Source organism: Panthera leo, chromosome E2 (assembly GCF_018350215.1).
Source record: "Panthera leo isolate Ple1 chromosome E2, P.leo_Ple1_pat1.1, whole genome shotgun sequence".
Taxonomy (NCBI): Eukaryota; Metazoa; Chordata; class Mammalia; order Carnivora; family Felidae; genus Panthera; species Panthera leo.
Genome location: NC_056693.1, coordinates 17,788,259 through 17,807,488, shown reverse-complemented (window position 1 = coordinate 17,807,488; position 19,230 = coordinate 17,788,259). Strand labels below are relative to the sequence as shown.

General features: G+C 54.6%; 2 protein-coding genes across 10 annotated transcripts; both read right to left on the bottom strand.

Annotated features, from left to right (window-relative positions):
- Positions 1 to 13: 13 nt before the first annotated feature.
- LOC122208205 (inactive serine/threonine-protein kinase TEX14-like) lies at positions 14 to 7,298 on the bottom strand. 9 transcript variants are annotated; one of them, XR_006197150.1, is made up of 16 exons: positions 6,401 to 7,255; positions 4,068 to 4,182; positions 3,527 to 3,692; positions 3,293 to 3,447; positions 3,152 to 3,212; positions 2,951 to 3,075; positions 2,724 to 2,816; positions 1,958 to 2,293; positions 1,721 to 1,878; positions 1,451 to 1,644; positions 1,296 to 1,368; positions 1,124 to 1,212; positions 864 to 1,034; positions 448 to 687; positions 299 to 348; positions 169 to 210 (listed from the first exon to the last, which is right to left on the bottom strand). XR_006197150.1 is itself a non-coding variant. In XM_042919032.1 (15 exons), exons 1-15 carry the CDS (start codon positions 6,531 to 6,533, stop codon positions 114 to 116), a joined length of 2,016 nt encoding a protein of 671 aa, XP_042774966.1. In that variant the 5' UTR covers positions 6,534 to 7,255; the 3' UTR covers positions 14 to 113. The 9 variants fall into 9 exon arrangements, 7 of the variants coding, with proteins under 7 accessions (XP_042774966.1, XP_042774967.1, XP_042774968.1 ...); XM_042919032.1 differs by lacking the exon at positions 448 to 687 and having other exon boundaries at positions 14 to 210; XR_006197149.1 differs by having other exon boundaries at positions 166 to 210; positions 299 to 687.
- Positions 7,299 to 8,716: 1,418 nt separating this feature from the next.
- Positions 8,717 to 18,912, bottom strand: PRODH2 (proline dehydrogenase 2). The gene is made up of 10 exons (XM_042919094.1): positions 18,729 to 18,912; positions 18,456 to 18,652; positions 18,237 to 18,375; positions 18,068 to 18,154; positions 14,462 to 14,542; positions 14,229 to 14,384; positions 13,986 to 14,152; positions 10,588 to 10,698; positions 10,104 to 10,189; positions 8,717 to 8,958 (listed from the first exon to the last, which is right to left on the bottom strand). The coding sequence occupies exons 1-10, from the start codon at positions 18,903 to 18,905 to the stop codon at positions 8,774 to 8,776; spliced, it is 1,386 nt and encodes a 461-aa protein (XP_042775028.1). The 5' UTR covers positions 18,906 to 18,912; the 3' UTR covers positions 8,717 to 8,773.
- Positions 18,913 to 19,230: the final 318 nt, after the last annotated feature.

The following is a 19,230-nucleotide window of genomic DNA, read 5'->3' as shown; positions in this document are numbered from 1 at the left end:
GCAGAGACAGATAGGCTGCTTTATCACTTTATTATTTCAGCAAGTGCTGAACAGGGAACCATTCCTGGGAGGCTCTGAGCAGTGATATCTTCAGGGAGGCAGTCATGGGCACCCTAAGAATCTGTGTCAGGAGTGGGGTCGAGGCTGGGCTTGTCTCCGAGTTGGCATCCACCTTGCAGCTCTGCTATGACCTCCTCCAGCAGGTCCATCCTGGGGAGTAGTGGGATAGGGGTGGAGCCAAGGTTACCCCGGGGGTGAGGAAGGGGTCCGGGGTCCCCCAGCAGGGCCCATTTCTCACTTCTGCAGGCTGGAGAAGAGATCTCCTTTGATCAGCTCAGGACTGGGCACCTGCAGGGGAAAAAGGCTGGAGCTGCCACCCAGTGGCCATAGAGGGTGCCCGGGAAGGTGGCATGGGGCAGGGGATAGGCTCAGGGTCCTCTGCTTCACCTGCCCTCATGGCCTTCCCTGCCAGCAGCCTCCAGGGTGTGGGAGGCCTCCTTGTGGGTCAGCAGGCAGGGGCTAGGCTCACACGGCAGAGGGGCCCCGCAGGGCAGCCCTGTGTGTGTGATGCCACAGCCCCTGCAGGGCTTGAATCGTGACTGAGAACTTCCTCTCAAACTCCTCCAAAGAGCCCTGGGTCCCTAGAAGGGAGGCTGAGTCCTGATGGCTGGAGCACAGGACAGGGCCCTGGGTGAAATAGAGTTGGTCAGGGGGGCACAGGTGAGTGACAGGAAAGTTGGGGTGTCCTGTGAGTCCCTGGTCAAAGGGGAAGCAGCCAGGGATACTGGGGTTGGTGACACCTGGGGTGAGGGGTAAAAGATTAACAAATGAATGGTTGCACAGGGCCCTGCGGGTGTCCATACTGTTGAGCTGGGCTCCAGGCAGCGGTGCAGGCTGACCCTGGCTGCGGGGCTGAAGCCTGGGTAGAGGCTGGGGCTGGGGCTCAGGCTGCCTAGAGTCAAGCTGCTGCCTGAGTCCCAGGCTGTGCCCCTCTGGACTCTGCTGTGGCCTGGGGTCTCAGGAGTCTCCGGGGCCTGCAAAGAGCCATGGCAGAGAGCTGGCAGGGCCTGCCCAGGTGCCCCACAGCTCCCTTGGTCCTCCATGTCCCTGCTCTGGCTCCTACCTGGCATGGGGAGGGGCCTAGGGGCATCACAGGGGGCACAGGCCTGGGTATAGTCCTGGCTCTGGGAGCCACCTCACAGTACAGTGTCTCTGGGGGGACAGACCAGCTGGTTGGAATGGGGAGAGCAGAGCTGAGCTCACCACCTGCTCCCACCCACTCCCTGCCCTCTCACCTGGTGGGGAACCCTGGGATGAAAGGTACCGTGTGGGCCAATGCTTCCGGGAGCTCACCTCAGGAGTGGAGTCCTGGGGAAGGAGGCTGAGTATGGGACGTGGGTCCTGCCTAAGGCTCCATGGCTACCACCCACCCTGCCAACCTGCCCTGTACCTGGGCCATGGCCTCCCGCAGCAGGTATCGAGTACTCTGCAGGCTGCCCCAGCGGTCAGCGGGCCCTAGGCCCAGCCCAGCCTGAACCAGGGCCTGGTAGGGGGCTGGTACCAGGGGATCCAGGGCCGGGCTCTCACCTGCCTCCAATTTAGCCTTCACTTCAGGCCCCTTTCTCCCAGCCCAGGGCAGCTCTCCTGTGAGGAAGCATGACTGGGGGACCGAAACAGTACAGGTACCTCCGTGGGGCGGGGTGTAGGATCACTCACTGACCGGTGAAGACCTCCTGGGCCAGGATGCAGAAGCTGTAGAGATCTGAGGTGGCGGCAGGCACGTCACCGCAGATGAGCTCAAGTGGCAGCCATGGGTACAGTTCAGGAGGCGGGGGTAGCCCTGGGCCTGGGCCTCCCCGGGGGTAGCCCTGCTGTGGCCTGCGGAGGCCAAGGGGCCTGGTGAGCCAGTGGCCACGGGACAGGGACACAGGGGCGGGCAGATGAGGCAGGCACTCACCTGGGCGGCAGCCAGCATCGGTGCAGTGGGCGCCCGTGCTCCAGGCTGCCCACCTTGGCCAGGCCTGGCCGTACCAGCTGCACGGCATGAGAGCTAAGGCCGCCATGAGCACGCCAGCGGGCCTGCAGGAACAGCAGGGCCTCCAGCACCTGCAGCAGCAGGTGGCCGGGCGGCAGGCCTGGCACAGTGCGGGGCCCTCCCTGACTCGGTCCCCGTGGGTGCAGCACCACGTGCAGGGAGCCCAGCCACACGGGTTCGAAGAGGAGGCACAGCCCTGACAGGTCCGCCGAGGGGCTCAGTGCCATCAGCAGCAACATGTTGGGGTGGTGCAGGGTGCTGGGTGGGAGGAGATCAGGCCACTCACAAGGAGGCCCCAACCTGCATGGTGGGGGCTGCCCCTGGGCACAGCTCACCGCGTGCCAGGGGTTGACGATCTGCACCAGCCACCAGACAGAGGAGACACTGAGACCTGGCTCGCAGGGCCGGCACCCACTTCACACCCCACCTGTGGTACCCTCCCTACATCCGGCCTGTAACACACTGCACGCGGAACGGGGAGCCACTTTACGGTCAGGGGGAGGGGTGGTCACTCCGGTAGGAGGGGTCCGTGCCAAGCGCTGGCCTGGAGGTGAAGACTATAACGCTGGCGGCTGTCACGTTCCTGGCCTTCTGTTTGTGAAACACTTGAGTAGGACAGGCAGGCAGGAGACTGGTCTGTGAGACAGGGCTAGCCTGAGGGCAAGGCTGGGGGTGGGGGTGGGGGTACCTGCAGTGTTGAAGGTCGGCCAACAGCACATCAGGCTGAGTTCCCGGTACCTTCAGCTGCCGAGCTGTCACAGGGTGGCCCCTCCACAGAAGGCTAGAGAATGAGGAGGTGGTAAGAGTGCAGGTCTGGGACAAGGGGGCTTTCCTGGTGAGGTTAGGAGGAGAGCTGGATACCTCCCAGAGCTCTGCCGGACAGTTAGGCAGGGGCCTGGGGGGGCTAGCTCTCACTTGGCCATGAGGGTGCGGGAGCTGCTCTCGTAGGTGCGGTCGGGCTCGCCCTGGGCTGGCAGCAGCTCCTTGGGGTCCGCGAGGGGTATGCCCGTCAGCAGCCCCAGTGGCCACAGGCTGCTCAGCTGGGGATGGGGAGTGAGACTATGAGGCAAGAAATGGACAGGGGTGGCCCCTGCTCCCCCAACCTCTCCCGCTTACCTGGCCAAACCCCAAGGCTGGGATTTGGGGGGGTCTTCTGGTCTGCTCCTGCCTCGGCGCCCTGGGGCAAAGGGACGTACAGGGGTGAGTCCAGGGTAGCTGGGAGCGGCGGGCGAGTGGGTTTCACGCGTGGATAGTTACCCGTCCGCACGCAGCAGCCGCGGCAACCACAGGGAGCCACACAGGTGGTGTACAGAGCTGGCCTGCAGCTGGCCCAGGGACGCACTGGCTGCCAACGCACCGCCATGCACCAGTGCTGCTACGCGGGCTCGGCATAGCTCTAGCAGCTCCAGCACCTGGATGGGGGCGGGGTGCGCTGGAGCAGATCGGGGTGCTGACTCTATACGCCCCCACCCTACCTGGGCCGCCGCTCACCTCCCGGCTCTGCCTGGCGCCACCCTGCTCTGCCCAGTCCCGAGGCGTGCGACCCTGCTGGTCATGTAGACGCAGGTCACCCCCTGCCCGCAACAGGCGCAGCACCACCGGGCGGCGGCCCGAGAAGGCACCTGCGTGCACAGGCGTGCTGCCATCGAGGCAGCGGCTGCAGCAGAACAATGAGGACAGAAATGGATTAGGAAAAGGGTGTAACAGGGACAAGAGGTGGCAGGATGGGATCACTGAGGGATGAAAGGAACGTGGCAGGTGGATATCAGAACAGGAGGGGTCACTTGGGGGACACGGTGGGGTCTTTGAGAGGTGAGAGTATCACCGTGAGCATGGGCGATACCAGGAGAATGGGAATAGTCACTGGAGGACAAGAAGGGGTTAATTCAGAGAACAAGGGGGAGGTCACTGGGGATAGGAGGGTGTCCTGAGGGAGAGAGGTGTCTTCGGAAGAAAGCCCTGGCTCCCAGGACCTCTGGGACTGGGACTCAGAGACCTGGGAGCGTGGGGGCACCGCCATCCGTCCACTCACTGGTTAGGGTTGGCGCCGAAGGTCAGCAGGAGCTGCACGGCAGAGCTGTGGCCCAGCAGCGCCGAAAGGAAGAGCCCCGTCTGCCCAGCAGAGTTCTCACCATCGACCTGGACAACTGAGGGGCAGCGAGGCTCAGGACTTCCCTGCCCTCTACTCCAGAGGCAGAGGTCCTGAGGGCCGCTAGGCAACACCTTTGCCAATTTCCAGTCCCCACAGTCCCTCCTTGACTGGGTGACCCTTGACTCCAGGTTCTATCTGTACGTCCTGGAACCCCCCACCCTCCAGCCACTGGGGACTCTGCCTCAGAGTTTGCCTCGACACAGTACTCACCACTAGTAAGTGCACAGAGCTGCAACAAGGGGTGACGTCTACCTGCCACGCTGACACCCATCTGCCGTCCCAGAAGTGGTAAAATCACACAAAAGTACCCGGGGGCCAGGGGGAGGTGGACTTCTCAGGGACTCCGGCTCACAGGAGTAAGCACTGTCCACGGCAGGCAGCCTCTACCCAGCTTTAATTCAGGTATGGATACACATCCCATGTGGCCAGCATCCAGTTCTTCAAGAAAAGCAAACTCTGGATTTTACCAGGAAATCTCTCAAGTTTATTTTTGAATATTGCTTCTAAGAGCTGAATCCAAGTAGCAGTCTCCTCTGAGCCTCCACGCCTATGCCAAGCCCTTCCCCCCCATCATCCTGCTCAGATCCCCCTGCTAACCCCTCCTCTCCCCACCCATCATCATTGCTGTGGCTGCTGCATGAGGACAGGTAACTAACCGCACATGAAGCCCATTCGCCCACTCCTCCCAGCTACCCTGGACTCACCCGTCTCCCTCTAGGCCCTAGCCCCTATCCCTACTGAGGGAAAATGCGTGGTGTCTTTGTCCCTGCACTCCTATGTCCTTGGCAGATATGACTAAAGTCAATCATGCACTTGGTCCAAACCAGCTTGGTCTCTGTCACAAAATCCCTCCAGATGTGGTCCTTTAGGAACATCCGAATATCACATTCACTGCATCCACAATGGCATCCTAACTGGGTTTCTGCATTTGTCTTGCCCTGCAGAAGGATCTTCTTAAAACACACCTCATTGCATGATATAATCATTACAGTGGTAATCATTTCATTCCATGTATAGGTAATCTTATACACGATGATCCAAAAACAAAAAAAGAGAAAAAGAGGGCAAGGCTCCCTTTATGAAGCTAGTAAGACTTTAATTCCAAAACGAGATGAACTTCCAGAACCAAAAATGAAAGTATATTTCAATTCCATTTATGATCATATATGCAACCCCCCTAAATAAAGTAAAAGGGATTACCCAATAGATTTATTCCCAAAAATCAAGGATGATTCAACATAACAAAATCAACGTAGGAAAAGACATTCGTGGATTAAAGAACAAAAATCACATTTGACTCAGTAGATACAGAAAAAGCACCTGATAAAATTCAATGCCTACTTATGACTGGGGGTGAGGGGAATATCTCAAAAACTAAGAATAGATGGGAACTTCCTCACTTCATAAAAATTATAAACCAAAACCCAAGAGTAAGCACGATACTTAATGCAGAAATACAGATTAATTCCCTTTAATGTCAAGAAGGAAAGAGCTATCCACCCACAACAAAGTTCAGGGGTTCTGGCCAACACCTCACGTGAGAAAAAAAAAGAATTCGAGTTTAAAGGGCTGGGCCAAACTGTCACCATCCTCAGGTAACAAAAAATGTAAAAGAACCAAAAATTACAACGATTACTTAAGCTCAGAAAGTAGTAGCCAGATACACAATCGACTTACAAAAATCAATGAAAAAATTGAAATTGTAAATTAGACCTTCATTTCCTGCTTACAACTCCAATGCTTTCCCATCACACACAGAACAAAATCTAACAAAATTCACACACTACTTTCGAGGCCCTTTCCTGTCTGCACCCGCAGCCTCTTAGCTTCAGCCCTCTCTCTGAGCCCCCTCGCTCCAAGGCTACTTACACATACCCAGTCTGTTTGGACTTCAGGGCCTTTGCAATGGCTATTCCACCCTTCTGAAGTGCCCTTCCCCAGGTTTTTGCATGACCAACTTTTATAATGTGGGACAAGTATCACCCCATCCAAAAAGCCATCCTTTTCAATGTATCTACTTCATCTTCACCATTCTCTTAAATTCTCTTAATAGATTCCATTTGAAATGACCCAGAAAGTTAGCTTCACCCCTAAATCCCCATCACGGACAACAGGTGCCCGCTACACAGCCGTTGACTGGCTAGCTAAAGTCACACCTTCTGTACTGCCTCCTGATCTTGCCCCACAGGCAACTGCAGCAGCCAGACCCTCACCTCTGCGCAGGAGCCGCGTGAGGCCCCAGCCTGGGCCCCCAGCTGCAGCCAGGCGATGCAGTTGTCCCACCTGGGCTTCTGGATCCCTAACAGAGCCCAGCTCCACGGGGAATCGAGAGCGCGGGGAGGGCATCTGTGGGCTCCGGACTCAGTCAGCTCCTGGGTGGGGATCACCCAGGGGGTCTCATGAGGGCAGGAGAAAGTGAAGACAGGACCTCTGGGGGCAATAAAAACAGAGCCGGCTGGGAGTCCTGGAGGGCAGTGTGAGAAAGGCAGGGGAGTCAGGAGGGGTCTGATTTGTTGTCAGGCGTTTGAAGGTGCAAAGGGGTGGGCTCTGGGAGCTACAACCCGCAAGTCTGGGGTCTAAGGGAGTCTGAGGGCTGGGCACTCCATCTCAGGGAGGTGTAAGGACCTCCAGGGATAGGATCTGAGCGTAGGAAAGGAGTCTAGGGGGTTAGGAAAAGGGTCTGGAGGAAGAGGGGCCTGAGGGTTGGGACCTGAGAAGGGGCAGGGTCTCCAGGCTATGCAAGGGGATCAAAGGGAGGAAGACAGTCTGAGGGCAGGGTCTGAGGGCTGGGAGAAGGTCTGAGGTCCGGGGATGTGGACTGAGGTTCAGGGAAACCTCTGGGTGCTGGGTTGGGATCTCCGCGCTGGGGGAAGGGACTGAGGAAGAAGGGGATCTGAGGCCTGTGCCTGTGGGCTGGGAGCCAGAGTCTGATAAAGGGTAGGGTCTGCGGGCCACCAAGGATGGGAAGGAGGGAGAGGGAGGCCTGGGGGCGGGTCTGGCCAAGAGCTGAGGGCCCAGTAAGCTCTAGGAAGGTTTGGGGGCCTAGGGCCCAGCCCAGGGGTCTTGGCACCTACCGTTGGGCTCTCACAGCAAGCACTACGTGACTGCCACGTGACCCAGGCACGCTAGCTCTGGCGGGCTGAGCGGGAAGCAGCGGCGCATGCGCATCAGTGCCCCCTCCCGCCACGTTTGCGCTTGCGCAGTAGCCCCCACCCCTGAGAGGCGCCCTTCCAGCCCTGAAGTGACGCGAGAAAAGAAAAAGCGATGTCCACCCCAGAGCTGTGGGCTGTGCCCTACGTTACCCCCTGATTACGCCTGCCCCAGGACTTGTTGGAGGTGGTGGGCCTTTCCTCATCCCTGTCCTTGGCTGTCTTCTTCCCACGCTTCTCACCATCCCCGTGGGCTGTTTCCTCCCTTTCCTTGCCCCAGCCTCATCTCTTTGACCCAAACCTGGGGCCCGCAGTGTCCTGGACACCTCCCCCTGGGAATCCCCTGGGACCCTCACATCCACTGGGTCCCACGCTTGCCGTAATATCTCCCCCAAACTGCACTTCTTCCCCAATCCCCATCTCAGGGTCCCCCCTCTTCAAGCCAGAGCCTTGGGCCTCTCCCTGCAATGTCTCCCTCCCATCCAGTCTGTCTGCTGAGGGCCTATCCACTCAGCCTCCTGAGTGTCCTTTCCATCAGCCAGCCCCCTCCTCAGTTTGTTACAGCCCTGCCATGCTCCGGCTGCCTGCAGGGATTTCTTACCCCAGCTTCCTTCCGGCTCCCAGCCTGTCGCCCCACTATGGTACACCCTCTCCATGGCACCAGGGAAATCTTATTAAGCCAGGCCTAACTCTGTCCCTCCCTTACCTGAAACTGTCCCGACTCCGCAGGGCATCCTGACGCCCCTGGGACAGAGTCCAAGCCCTGAAGTCTGGCATCAAAGATGGCATCATCTGGCCTGCCTACCCTTCCATCCCTGTCTCCCCACTCCCCCGTCTGTTCCACACTCTTCTGTCTATGCATATGCCCTTGCTTTTGAATGCTGTGCTCAGCATTCACTTGGTTAGTCTTATGAATGCTCTGGGAAGCCCTCTTGATCCACCAGGCTGTCATTGTGTGAAGACAGATCTGTCTACCACTACTGACTAAGCTCTGCGAGGCAGGGCCTGCAGAGTTGTCTTCGCACTGTTGTGTCCTCAGCCTTGTTCACCTCAGAGTGTAGCTCAGAAGGAGCCTCAGTAAATGCTTACCAAGTGAATGGGTGGTTTGCCTCTTCCCTCTGTCCCTCCCGGCCTCTTGATGCAGTACCTCAAAGTCTACTCTTTATCTGGACATCCACTGGAGTTAAGAAAGCACCCACATCAGTTACTTGACTGATCCCAGGCCCATTGCAGGATAGGGTGCCTTGGGGTTAGGGAGAGGCATCATAAGTCTTTGATCAATGCCCTTGCTGGGCTCCAGGGTCAGCTAAAGGTCTCCCTAGCATGGGCTGACTGAGGTTGAGATTAGTCCTTCCCCAAGGAGGCGGCTTCAGTGCAGGACAGCGGCCTGGGCAATAGCTCTCAGGATCTTTATTAACCACAGGACCCCTGAGGGTGCTAATGGGGAACCCTCAGGCCCCGCCCCAGCAGCCTCCTCCGAAGTTCTTGGCTGAGCAGCTTCTGTTCCCTGCGGGCACCATGCAGCACACTCCGGTTCTCCTGGGCCCTCCGGATCAGGTAGGGGATCACCTCCTCCAGGGAACCATAAGGGATGGACTTATACACGGCATAGCCGGCCTGCCCTGTGGGGAGAGTGTTGGCAGGGTATGAACACCTGTTTGGGGTGAGGCCCCATCTGGAACAGAGACTTTCATTTCGGAGAACATGGCAGACTAGGTGAGTTGGATAAAATCTCCCACTTAGAAAACTAGAAAGCCTGCAGTAAACGTTTAGAAAATCTTCTTTTTTTTTTTTTTTTTTTAATTTTTGGGACAGAGAGAGACAGAGCATGAACGGGGGAGGGGCAGAGAGAGAGGGAGACACAGAATCGGAAACAGGCTCCAGGCTCCGAGCCATCAGCCCAGAGCCTGACGTGGGGCTCGAACTCACGGACCGCGAGATCGTGACCTGGCTGAAGTCGGATGCTTAACCGACTGCGCCACCCAGGCGCCCCTAGAAAATCTTCTTAAAGTTATAAAAATACTGCCAAAAGAGTAAGGAGCTTACTAATCCAAAATTAAGAGAAAGTGAGCACCCGGAGGGAAGGGATGCACAGGAAGTCCTTCCACCCTGAAGGCAAAAGTGAGCTGCTATTTTATGACTTTGCAGAGTTGAGGGGGTGCAGAGATCGAGGCCCAGAGCCTGGCCAGGGTGAGAGTTGTAATGGGGAACTCCCCCAAGTTAAGCTGCACCCTCCATGTAAGAGCTAACCAGAAGTCAACCCTCCCACCTTCCCCCACTCGCAGGGAATGATGGCCTTGACCATAAGTGGAGCACAGAAGAAAACAGAAACCCATCTCTGAGAGACTGAGGCCTTGGATCAGCCCTCTCACATATTTGTAGCTCAAAGTTGCATCACTGAGATGCCTCAAGAAACCTCAAGCTCTGAATTTAGGGTAAAGTGGTTTTGTACCCCTTACTGCCTGCAGAAGAAAACATAAATCTTCTGGTCTCAGACCCAGGGGAACAACACAGGAAAGATAACAAAGCACACAGGAAATAAGACACCATGTTCAAGAACCAACAAAACCAACAGACAGCAGGCTCAGAGACAGGCAGGCAGGGCCTTCAGATAATGGGAACAACAGATGTATCCGGAAAGGTCTGGATGGGAGGTTGGCCAGGCATTGGTTGGGAATGCGAGAAGGGATGTGGCTGGGAGGGAATGAGGCCTAGGACTGGGTGGGGCATGGTGGTCGGGTATGGGGAGAAGGGGCCATTCACATACCTAATGCCAAGGAGACGTGGTCACACATCCCAAGAAGTTGTCCAAAACAGACGGGCCCATCCAAAGGAATGCCCAGCTCCCACATGCTACAAACAAGGCCACATCGTCAAGTCAGACAGTGGCTGGATTCAGAGCTGAAAGCAGCCATTATGCAGTCATATGGCTGTTTCAGTTACTAAAATTTTGAAGTACTTCCAAACCCAGTGATAGATAACCACTGCTCTCAAGCCCCTGGAAAGCTCTCCAGTGAGTCCCACCTCCTTCCCTGGGACCCTCAGACCTCTCTGTGCCCCAGCAAATAAGGAGCAATGTCTTGTTCAGTCTGAACAGCCTCCCCAGAACCCCTGTGGACCTACTGGCCCCTCACCGTTCCTCCCCCTATTCCACGTCCCCCACCCACCCCTCTGCCCACCCTGGCATGTGAGCAAGGGAGAGGAAGGAAGGGGGCCTTCTTGTGGGTACCTATTTCCATTCTTCTACATACCGCTTGGTTGCCTGGCGAACAGATTCCTCATTGTGGGAAGCCACCATGAGGTGGCACATGGGGCCACGGTGGGACACATGGGTCAGCATCAGCTCCAGACAGCGGCTATAGCTGAAGGGAGATGATCTCTTCAGCTTATGGCACCCGCTGATTAAGGGTCAGTCCCCAGGGACTAAGGGCTCCTGTCCTTGGGAGGTGGGGTGCCTAAGGGCAAGTACTCTGGAGTCAGAAAGTCCCTCCGTTGCACCTGCACCAGGTGCAAGGGTTAGCCCTTCTCTGAGCCTTTTTCCTCTCCTGTAACAATTCAAGTTCACCTAACAGCGCTGCTGAGGATGGAGTAAGATGAGGGTGTCAAAGCCCCTGGCACAAGGGCAGTCTCACAGCAAAGGGCCACATCACGTGCACAAGATGAAATTTACCTAAGGTCATTCACTGCAGCATTATCTACAGAACACGAGTAGCAATAACCCAACTGTCTGTAAGTGGAGACTGGCGGAAACAAATGGTGGCACACAATGGAGAGTGGAGGGCCGGGCAGCCGTGAGAAGGGATGAGGACCCTCTTGGGCACCGATGTGGAAAGGTAAGATGACTGGCAAATGCTTTCCCAGCTTGCTGCAGGCCAAGCGCTACCCTAAGGACTTCATGTACTAGGCTAGTCGAGTTGGACAGACTGCCAGATCTGTCCTCTGACCTCCTCTGCCCCCTACCCAGGAAACTGACGTTTATGGCCTGTGTCACCCATGGTGTAATGGGCAGGAGATCAGAAGGTGGAAGGAGAGAGAGCTTGGGGTAGTTCACCCCTCTGCCCCCTCCCTGGCTCACCCTGTCTGCTCTGTGGGTGGCCACATCTCCTCTAGGGTGGCCCCTCTTCCTCAGCTACGGCACAAGGGCCCTAAGAGCCTCATGCTGTTGTAGGTTCCGGGCTTCCTCAATATTCCTATTCTCTATAAAGAGAGTGCATTTTACTACGTTTCTTTGTAGTTAAAGCCCTTTGCTTGGAATTCCGTTTCCTCTGGGGTCCTGCCTGACACACATACATTCACTCTTCTGACTCTCAGGTCAGCTCCATGAGGTAGACGTTCTGGTTATTTCCATTTTACAGAGGGGAAGACTGAAGCTTGCCCCCAGGTCACACAGCTAGAAGTGGCTGGGCTGGGATTTCAACCCAGGCTGTCTGATGCTTCAGGGCCTGCGTTTATTATCATTAGACTGTTCTTCCTTTAAAATAAGCAGTTGAGTGGAAAAACAGGGAGCGGTGTGCAGGCATGATACCTTTCGTACACTGACACACAAAACCTTTGCGTTTGCCTATTTATGCATAAAGGAACTTAGGAGATAAACATCTCCAAAATGAGATGGGGATTTGGGTGGAAGTGAGGTATGTCTGTATTCATTTTTGAATCATTGTGATTTTTAATCACACAAATTTATTATGTATTCAGAATGTATAATGTGCGAATGTAAAAAGGTGCAGCAGCTTTGGAAAACCATCTGGCAGTTCCTCACAAAGTTAAATAGGGAGTTACTGTATAACCCAGTGATTCCACTCCTAGAGGATTGAGCTGTCAAGCGAATTGGAAGTGTATATTTGCACAAAAATGTGCTCAGGAATGTTCATAGCAGCACTAGTCACAATGGCCCAAGGTGGAAGCGATCCAAATGCCTGTCAGCTGATGAGTGGCCAAACAAAATGTGGTACGTCCATACAGTGGAATATTATTTGGACGTATGAGGGAATGAAGTACTGATTCATCCAACAACATGGTTGAACCCTGAGAACATTATGCTAAGTGAAAGGGGCCAGGCACGAAAGGCCATACATTCTACGACTCCGTTGATAGGGAATGTCCAGAATATGCAAATCCACAGAGACAGAAAGATTAGAGGAATGGGGAGTGACTGCTGCTAATGGATGCAGGGTTTCTTTTGGGGGGTGATGAAATGTTCTGGAATTAGCGGCGACGGTTGCACAACCTTGTGAATATACTAAAATGCACTGAATTGTATACTTTAAAGCGGTGAATTTTATGGTATATGAATTATATCTTAGTAAAAAGAAATAATAATGGTGCCAGTGATTAAGCCTGTGGGGCACAACCGTATGTAGGAGCCCTCATGGGCCTTGGAGGCAAGCCTCACTTCCAGCCATGGCTTGACCACTTGCCTCGTAAACTTGGGTCAGTCCCTGCGTCTCTAGAAACCTCTTCTGGATCCAATGTGAAATGGAGGTAGACTTTGTAAGCTTTACACAGACAGGGCCTGGGGACCACCTTGGTTGATACTGGAACCAGGGTCCAGCACAGGTCCTGATCTAAATTAGGTGATCAGAGAGTATGTGGTAAAGGAACAATTTCCTCCTTCCTAGGGTCCTGGGATGGGGGCCCAAGGAGCTCACCCGTATTTTGCTCCCAGCACACTATGATTTGAGGTGAGTAAGAATGCAGGTTGTAGGGCCAGCCTGCTGGGTTCAAAACGTGGCCCTGCCACTTACGAGCTATGTGACCTTGGGTAAGTGATTCCATCTCTCCGTGCTTGGGTTCCTCCCTCTGAAATGGGGGGTAATAATAATAGTACCTACTTCTTGTGGTTGTTTATTTATGTTTTGAACAGACCTGTACAGAAGCTACCATGTGGAAGGCATGATTCTAAGCACTGGGTGTTCAGCAATGAACAAAACAGAAACCCCTGCCCTCCCAAGCCCGCACTCTAGAGAGGGGGGAGACAGACAATGTGCAATTGAATACAAAAGTGTATAGAACCTCAGATGCCAGTAAGTAAGGGCTAAAGAGAAAAATAAATTCAGGAAGAGAGTAGGTGTGGGCGTTCTAGTTTTTGATAGGGAGGGCAGGGAAGGTCCCCTGAGAAGGTACCAATAAGTGAAGACGTAAGGAGGTGAGGGATTGAGCCATACAGCTGTGTGGAGGAGAACATTCTAGGCAGTGGGAACAGGAAGTGCAAAGGCCCTGTGGATCATCGAGGAGGCCAGTGTGGCTGGAGTGCAGTGAGTGAGGAGCAGAGTGGGAGGAAGAGAAGTCAGAGAGGTGACAAGCTCAGATCATGAGGGAGCTGTGGGCTGCTTTAAGGATTTGGGGTTTATTGAGGTGCAGTGGGAGCCACGGAAGGGTTTTGAACTGAAGAGGGACAGGATTTGACTTCAATATTAATAGACTCCCTCTGGTTGCCGGTAAGGAATAGACTGGGGAGGGGGAGGGACAAAGGAGGATGCAGGGAGCCCGAAGAGGAGGCTGCTGTTCAGGGTGGGAAGGGACGATGTCCTAAACCGGGGAGAGGAAGTAACACATGGACATCCACAGGAAGCTCAGCATCATGTAGTGCGCTCTGATGAGAGGTTAGAGGTTATCATTTATCTCAGAGGCCTGTCTGGCCCAGTCCTACCTCCGATTGGTAGCCTCATAGTCAGGCTGAGTGGGGTCTTCTGTCCCTTGGTGCCGAGCCGTCGCTCTCTCCTTGTCCAGATATGCCCCTCGTACCAACTTCACTCCGAAGGCCAGGCCAGCCCTGTCAGCGGCCTCGGCGGCCAGCCTCAGCCGCTCATGTGTGTCCTGGCAGAGGACCCCGGCAGCTTCGGGTCAGGACACCGGGACCTCCACCCTCCGTCCCCCAGAGCGTGCCACACACCTGCAGATAGGCCTGGTAAGTGTTCCACACCCAGGGCCCGCCTTCGCCGGGGCTGTTCCAGCGCACGGCCAGGGCATCCACCAGCAGAGAGAGCGCAGGGTTCAGGAAGGTGTACTCAGCGTCCACCAGGAGCCTCACGTGCTGGGCCCGGGCGTGCTGAGGGTGAGAGAGGCCGTGGTCAGGCGTCAGGGTGCCCAGGAGGTGTCGTGGGGCCAGGCCACAGAAGACGTTACCTGTACTACCCGGTGCAAGCGGCCCAGAGAGGCCTGGAGATGCCGGTTTTGCTCGGCGTTGAGGCAGGAGACCTGAAGGTCCTGGGGGAGCAGGAGGGGAGGCGAGAATGGCTCGGGTTACTGGATCCTTCCAGGGCCTATGTCTCCTCTCCCCCACCACCGAGAAGGGAAGACTGTTTAGAAATCGTTAGAAATATGAAAAGTAGCTGTATCACACAGATACTATTTATTGAGGGAAATAAAGTGGTCAAGAACCCAGGATCTGGGTTTGAATCCTGGTTCCACCACTTACTGTATGGCCTTGGATGAGTGGTATAACCTCTCTGGGCCTCATTTGTTGTCTATTTTTTCAATGATTAGATGATAATGGCACCTACCTCATGGAGTTGCTGTGTGGAGTGTGCCTTGACAGAAGAATGGGAGGGGCCCAGCGCATGATAAGCGCTCAATATATGTTGTCATTATAATAATAAGTGATTTCCGGGGTGTCTGCGTGGCTCAGTCGGTTAAGTATCCGACTCTTGATTTTGGCTCAGGTCATGATCTCAGAGTTGTGAGATCGAGCCCCTTGTCAGGTTGTAGGCTGAGCACAGAGCCTGCTTAAGATTCTCTCCCCCTCTCTGCCCCTCCACCGCTAGCACTGTCTCTCTCTAAAAAAAATTATGGGGCGCCTGGGTGGCTCAGTCAGTTAAGCATCCGACTTCAGCTCAGGTCACGATCTCGTCATTCATGGGTTCGAGCCCCGCATTGGGCTCTGTGCTGTCAGCTCGGAGCCTGGAGCCTGCTTTGGATTCTGTGTCTCCGTCTCTCTCTGCCCCTCCCCTGCTCTCACTCTGTGTGTCTCTCTCTCAAAAATAAATTAAAACATTACAATTTTTTAATAAAAAAGTAAACATTAAAATTTTTTAAACAATTTGTAATAAGTGACTTCATATACTAGCTTATTGATAAAATCTTCACAACGATCCCAGTAGATAGTTATTCCAAGCTCCATTTTCCAGGGAGAAGACTGAAGGTTGGTGAGTGAGGTAACTAGGAATTAACACATAGAAAGTGCATAGAACAGTAGCTAGGTCATAGTAAGTGCCATTAAGTGTTGCCTTGCATTAGGTCTCTTAGGACCTCAGTATCCTCATCTAAGGCCAGAGCCTCACTGCAGCCCACAAGGCTCCACCCACCCGGCCCCTCTGCTTTCCTCTCCTCAGCTCTCCGAGCTCACTGCCCTCCAGGCACACTGAGCTCACTGCCCTCCAGGCACACTCGCCTCCCTGCTATTCTTGCAACACGCCTGGCACCTTCCTGCCTCAGGGCCTTTGCTCTGGCTGTTCCTTCTGTGGGAAACACTCTTCCCCTAGATGTCCACTTACCTCGCTCCCACCTCTCCTCCAGGTCTTTGTTTCAATGTCACCTTCTCAGAGAGGTTTTCCCTGGTTCAAATTTGCAGCTCCCGATCTGGGGCTGTCTTTTCTCTTTCCTCAGCCTTACTATTCCCTATGATGCCTACTGACACATGTTCCATATCGGCTTTGGTTTTAATTATTGAGTGCCTCTTGCCTCTCCCTGACCAGCAAGGACAGGGAGTTTGTCTTGGTCATCGTCCCCTCCACCCTCCACCCCTGGAGGAGCACAGCACCTGGTACATGGTAGGTGATCAATAAACATTCAGGGAATTAACACATCTGTGATGTGGAAATAATATTTGTCCCTAACTTACGATCTTGTTATGGGGATTCCAAGGGTCAATGTGAGCCGCTGGTGATGCAAGGAGTCCAGGTGAGTTCAAAGAAATTGGGAAGTTAAAGAAGGAGGAACAGGTGGGACTTGGTTCTTTAATATCCAACAGAATCCACATGGAGATGTAGGCCTAAGTCCGCTAATGGAACTCCCTCAGAATTGGGCTGGGAGAACATGGCAAACCTCCCCCGGATCTTAGTGGAGAAAACTCTCCAGAAGGAGGGAAGAGATGGGGCACCTGCCCAGCCATCTTTTCCTCAATCGGAGGATTGAGGGCAGAGTCTCGGGGGAGTTCTGGGGTAAACTGGCAAAACTCGCTGTATGCGATGGCCACCCTCATCGAGGTCCTGCGAGGTGCCTGGTGCTATTTCACATACCTCACCAAGAATTTACCTCCCTTAATCTTCACCTCCTTGAAGTAGGGACTATTATCATCCCCCATTTTACAGAGAGGGAAACTGAAGCACAGAGAGGCGAGACCGCTTGTCCGAAGCCACACGGCTTCCTCAAACCCTGAGTTATTTTTTTTTTAAGTCTATTTATTTATTTTGAGAGAGAAAGAGAGAGAGAGAGCAAGTTGGGGAGAGGCAGAGAGAAAGGGAGAGAGAGAATCCAAAGCAGGCTCCATGCTAACAGCACAGAGCCTGACTTGGGGCTCAATCTCACGAACTATGAAATAATGACCTGAGCTGAAATCAAGAGTTGGATGCTTAACTTGACAGGGCCACTCAGGCACCTTCAGACCCTGAGTTCTTAACCATCACTCTATATACCCACTCACAGGCAGGGTAAACATTTCCTTCAAACATATATGAGCCACTTAGGACAGTGTGTGGTGCATTGTGAGTGATCAGTAAGTTCTTCGCTAGTAATTTATTGCTTAAAAATCACTTGCTTCATTTATCCATCTATTTAACATCTATTTTATCATATCTCGTCTAGGTGCCAGGGGCTGAGGATATGACAGTGAACAGGACAGTTGTGAATTGTACTGTGGAGACCAGGGAGGGTAGGGACTCAAATCTGAGACATGGGATGGTAGGGTTGTCTCTGAGATGGGGACAGGAAGGGCAGCAGCCTTGGCGAGACACTCAAGCCAGGGTAGGACCTGCTAGGTGTGAGGGGTCTGGAGGATATCCAGGGGCTCAGGGAAAAAGCTAGGGCTGGAGATAAACGTGGACCTCATTAGTACAGACTGGGGAAACTGAGGCTATAGGGTGGGTAAGAAGGCCCCATTGAAGGGATTAAGGAGTAAGGAGGAGGGAGCCAGGACCTAGCCTTGGGGAACCTCCATATTTAAGAGACAGGCAGAGAAGAGCCCAAAAGGATGGAGAATGAGCCAGCAGAGATGAAAAAGGAAAACCAGGTGTGATGCTCTTAGGGATGCCAAGGAAAGCAAGTGACCCAGGGAGGAGGAGGGCCCCTCTGTTCATCACGAAGCCAGATGCCAATGGCAGGGAGGGTAAAAATAGTGTATGCAAATAAAAAGAAAGGAATGGATGAATTAACCAAAACCCCACTGGCCTAATCACAACTCCCAGCCATTCAGCACATAGCATAGCTGAATTGATTGACCAAATACTGATTACTTTCTTCTAGTTGGTAAAGAGCCACTATCTCACTCCCTCCTCTGAGAACTCCCAGCCCCCAGGCCCCTCCCCAAGACCCCCAGATGACCCATATTCCATCTCTTCCGACCAGACCCCAGGGCTATAGCATACTTATTCTGATTATTCTAAGCCTGGGGAGTAGCAGTAGCTACACAGTTTGAATATCCCGCTTACAGGTGGTTGCTACATCCAAGTACAGAGAACTCTGCTCCCCCCACATTCCCCACCAACCATCCATTCTCCCCCAGCCTGAGGTCTTTACCTGCCCAGAGTCCATGGCTTCTGCCAGCCTCTCAGGACTCAGCTCCAAGGAAGCCCCTGGTCTTCTGATCCACGTGGTTAGCTCCTTCTGGAATAGGGTAATGGGTGGAGTGGTGAGGAGGACCTGGTAGGCAGCCATACCCCCCTCCCCCATCCGGTCTGTCCCTTACACAGAGCCGAGTGCTGGTCAGCGCCGTCACCTTCAGCTGCATAAGGATGTTCCCAGTCGGGCCAGGGGTCTCCAGGAGGCCTCGTGACAGGTCCACACACCGAAGCATAGCACTGAGGTTCCCCTCATACCAGGCCTCACTGCCCAGCCAGCAGGCATTAGCTTCTGGAGCCCGCCACCCCCCTTCCTGCCAACCTCCCAGGGCCTGGCCCCTACTCACCCAGTCTTGACAGCTGAGTCAGGCTCCTCCTCAGTGGGCACGGCCAGCAGGGGCCGGAGGCCCAGGGCCTGGAGCTGCCGGACGCAGCCCCTCACCTCCTCTGCTGTCTCACCAGCTACAAACTGCCCGTAGACAGACGCTCGGAGAAGTGCGCCCGAGAGCCGGGAGCCCAGGAGCCGCTGAGACCAGGCCTGGAGCTGGAGTGACACAGAGCAAGGGCTCAGAATCCAGCCCTGGGGACCCCCCAGGCCCGTCCCCAGGGTCACTGCTCACCGCCAGGCCATGTGTGACCAGAGGGGGCCAGGCACACAGCCGCAACACCAGCAAAGCCCGTGTCAGCTCTCCCGTGCCCTTGAGGTGAAAAGCCCCACCATCAAAGTTTAGGGCCTGCCAGCCTCCAGTGGAGGGCCCAGCCTGGGAACAGAGCGCACGACAGGTCCGGAGCATCATGAATCCCCAGCTGCTCCGACAGCAAGTAAAGAGGTCTCCCAAGTGCCCCTTGCCCGGCCAGGGACAGTGACTGATTAACCAGGCAGTAGCCAGGGAAAGGCAAATCTTTTAGGATCATAGGCTCCTTGGGGGGCAGTTAATTATTAACTGAGGGGGACAGAGTTCAAAATAACGGGACAAGAGAGGACAGTCCCAATAATAGCCCCCAACCACCCTCAGCACAGCGGCTCACAATTCCTAGGTGCTCTCCATGCTAAGTGAAAGTGCGACTCCGGAGCCAGGACCCCTGGGTTCAAGGCAGTCTGGTGTTGGGATCTTGGGAAAG

Excerpts from the sequence above, each read along its gene's own strand:
- LOC122208205 (XM_042919028.1), bottom strand. The coding sequence starts at position 6,533 with ATGCCCTCCCCGCGCTCTCGATTCCCCGTGGAGCTGGGCTCTGTTAGG. Across the intron at positions 3,448-3,526 it reads GCGCCAGGCAGAGCCGGGAG|GTGCTGGAGCTGCTAGAGCT; the intron begins GTGAGCGGCGGC and ends GCCCCCATCCAG. Across the intron at positions 1,035-1,123 it reads TAGGCCCCTCCCCATGCCAG|GCCCCGGAGACTCCTGAGAC; the intron begins GTAGGAGCCAGA and ends GGCTCTTTGCAG.
- PRODH2 (XM_042919094.1), bottom strand. The coding sequence starts at position 18,905 with ATGATGCTCCGGACCTGTCGTGCGCTCTGTTCCCAGGCTGGGCCCTCC. Across the intron at positions 18,376-18,455 it reads GACTCAGCTGTCAAGACTGG|TGAGGCCTGGTATGAGGGGA; the intron begins GTGAGTAGGGGC and ends CTGGCTGGGCAG. Across the intron at positions 14,385-14,461 it reads GCTTGCACCGGGTAGTACAG|CACGCCCGGGCCCAGCACGT; the intron begins GTAACGTCTTCT and ends TCTCACCCTCAG.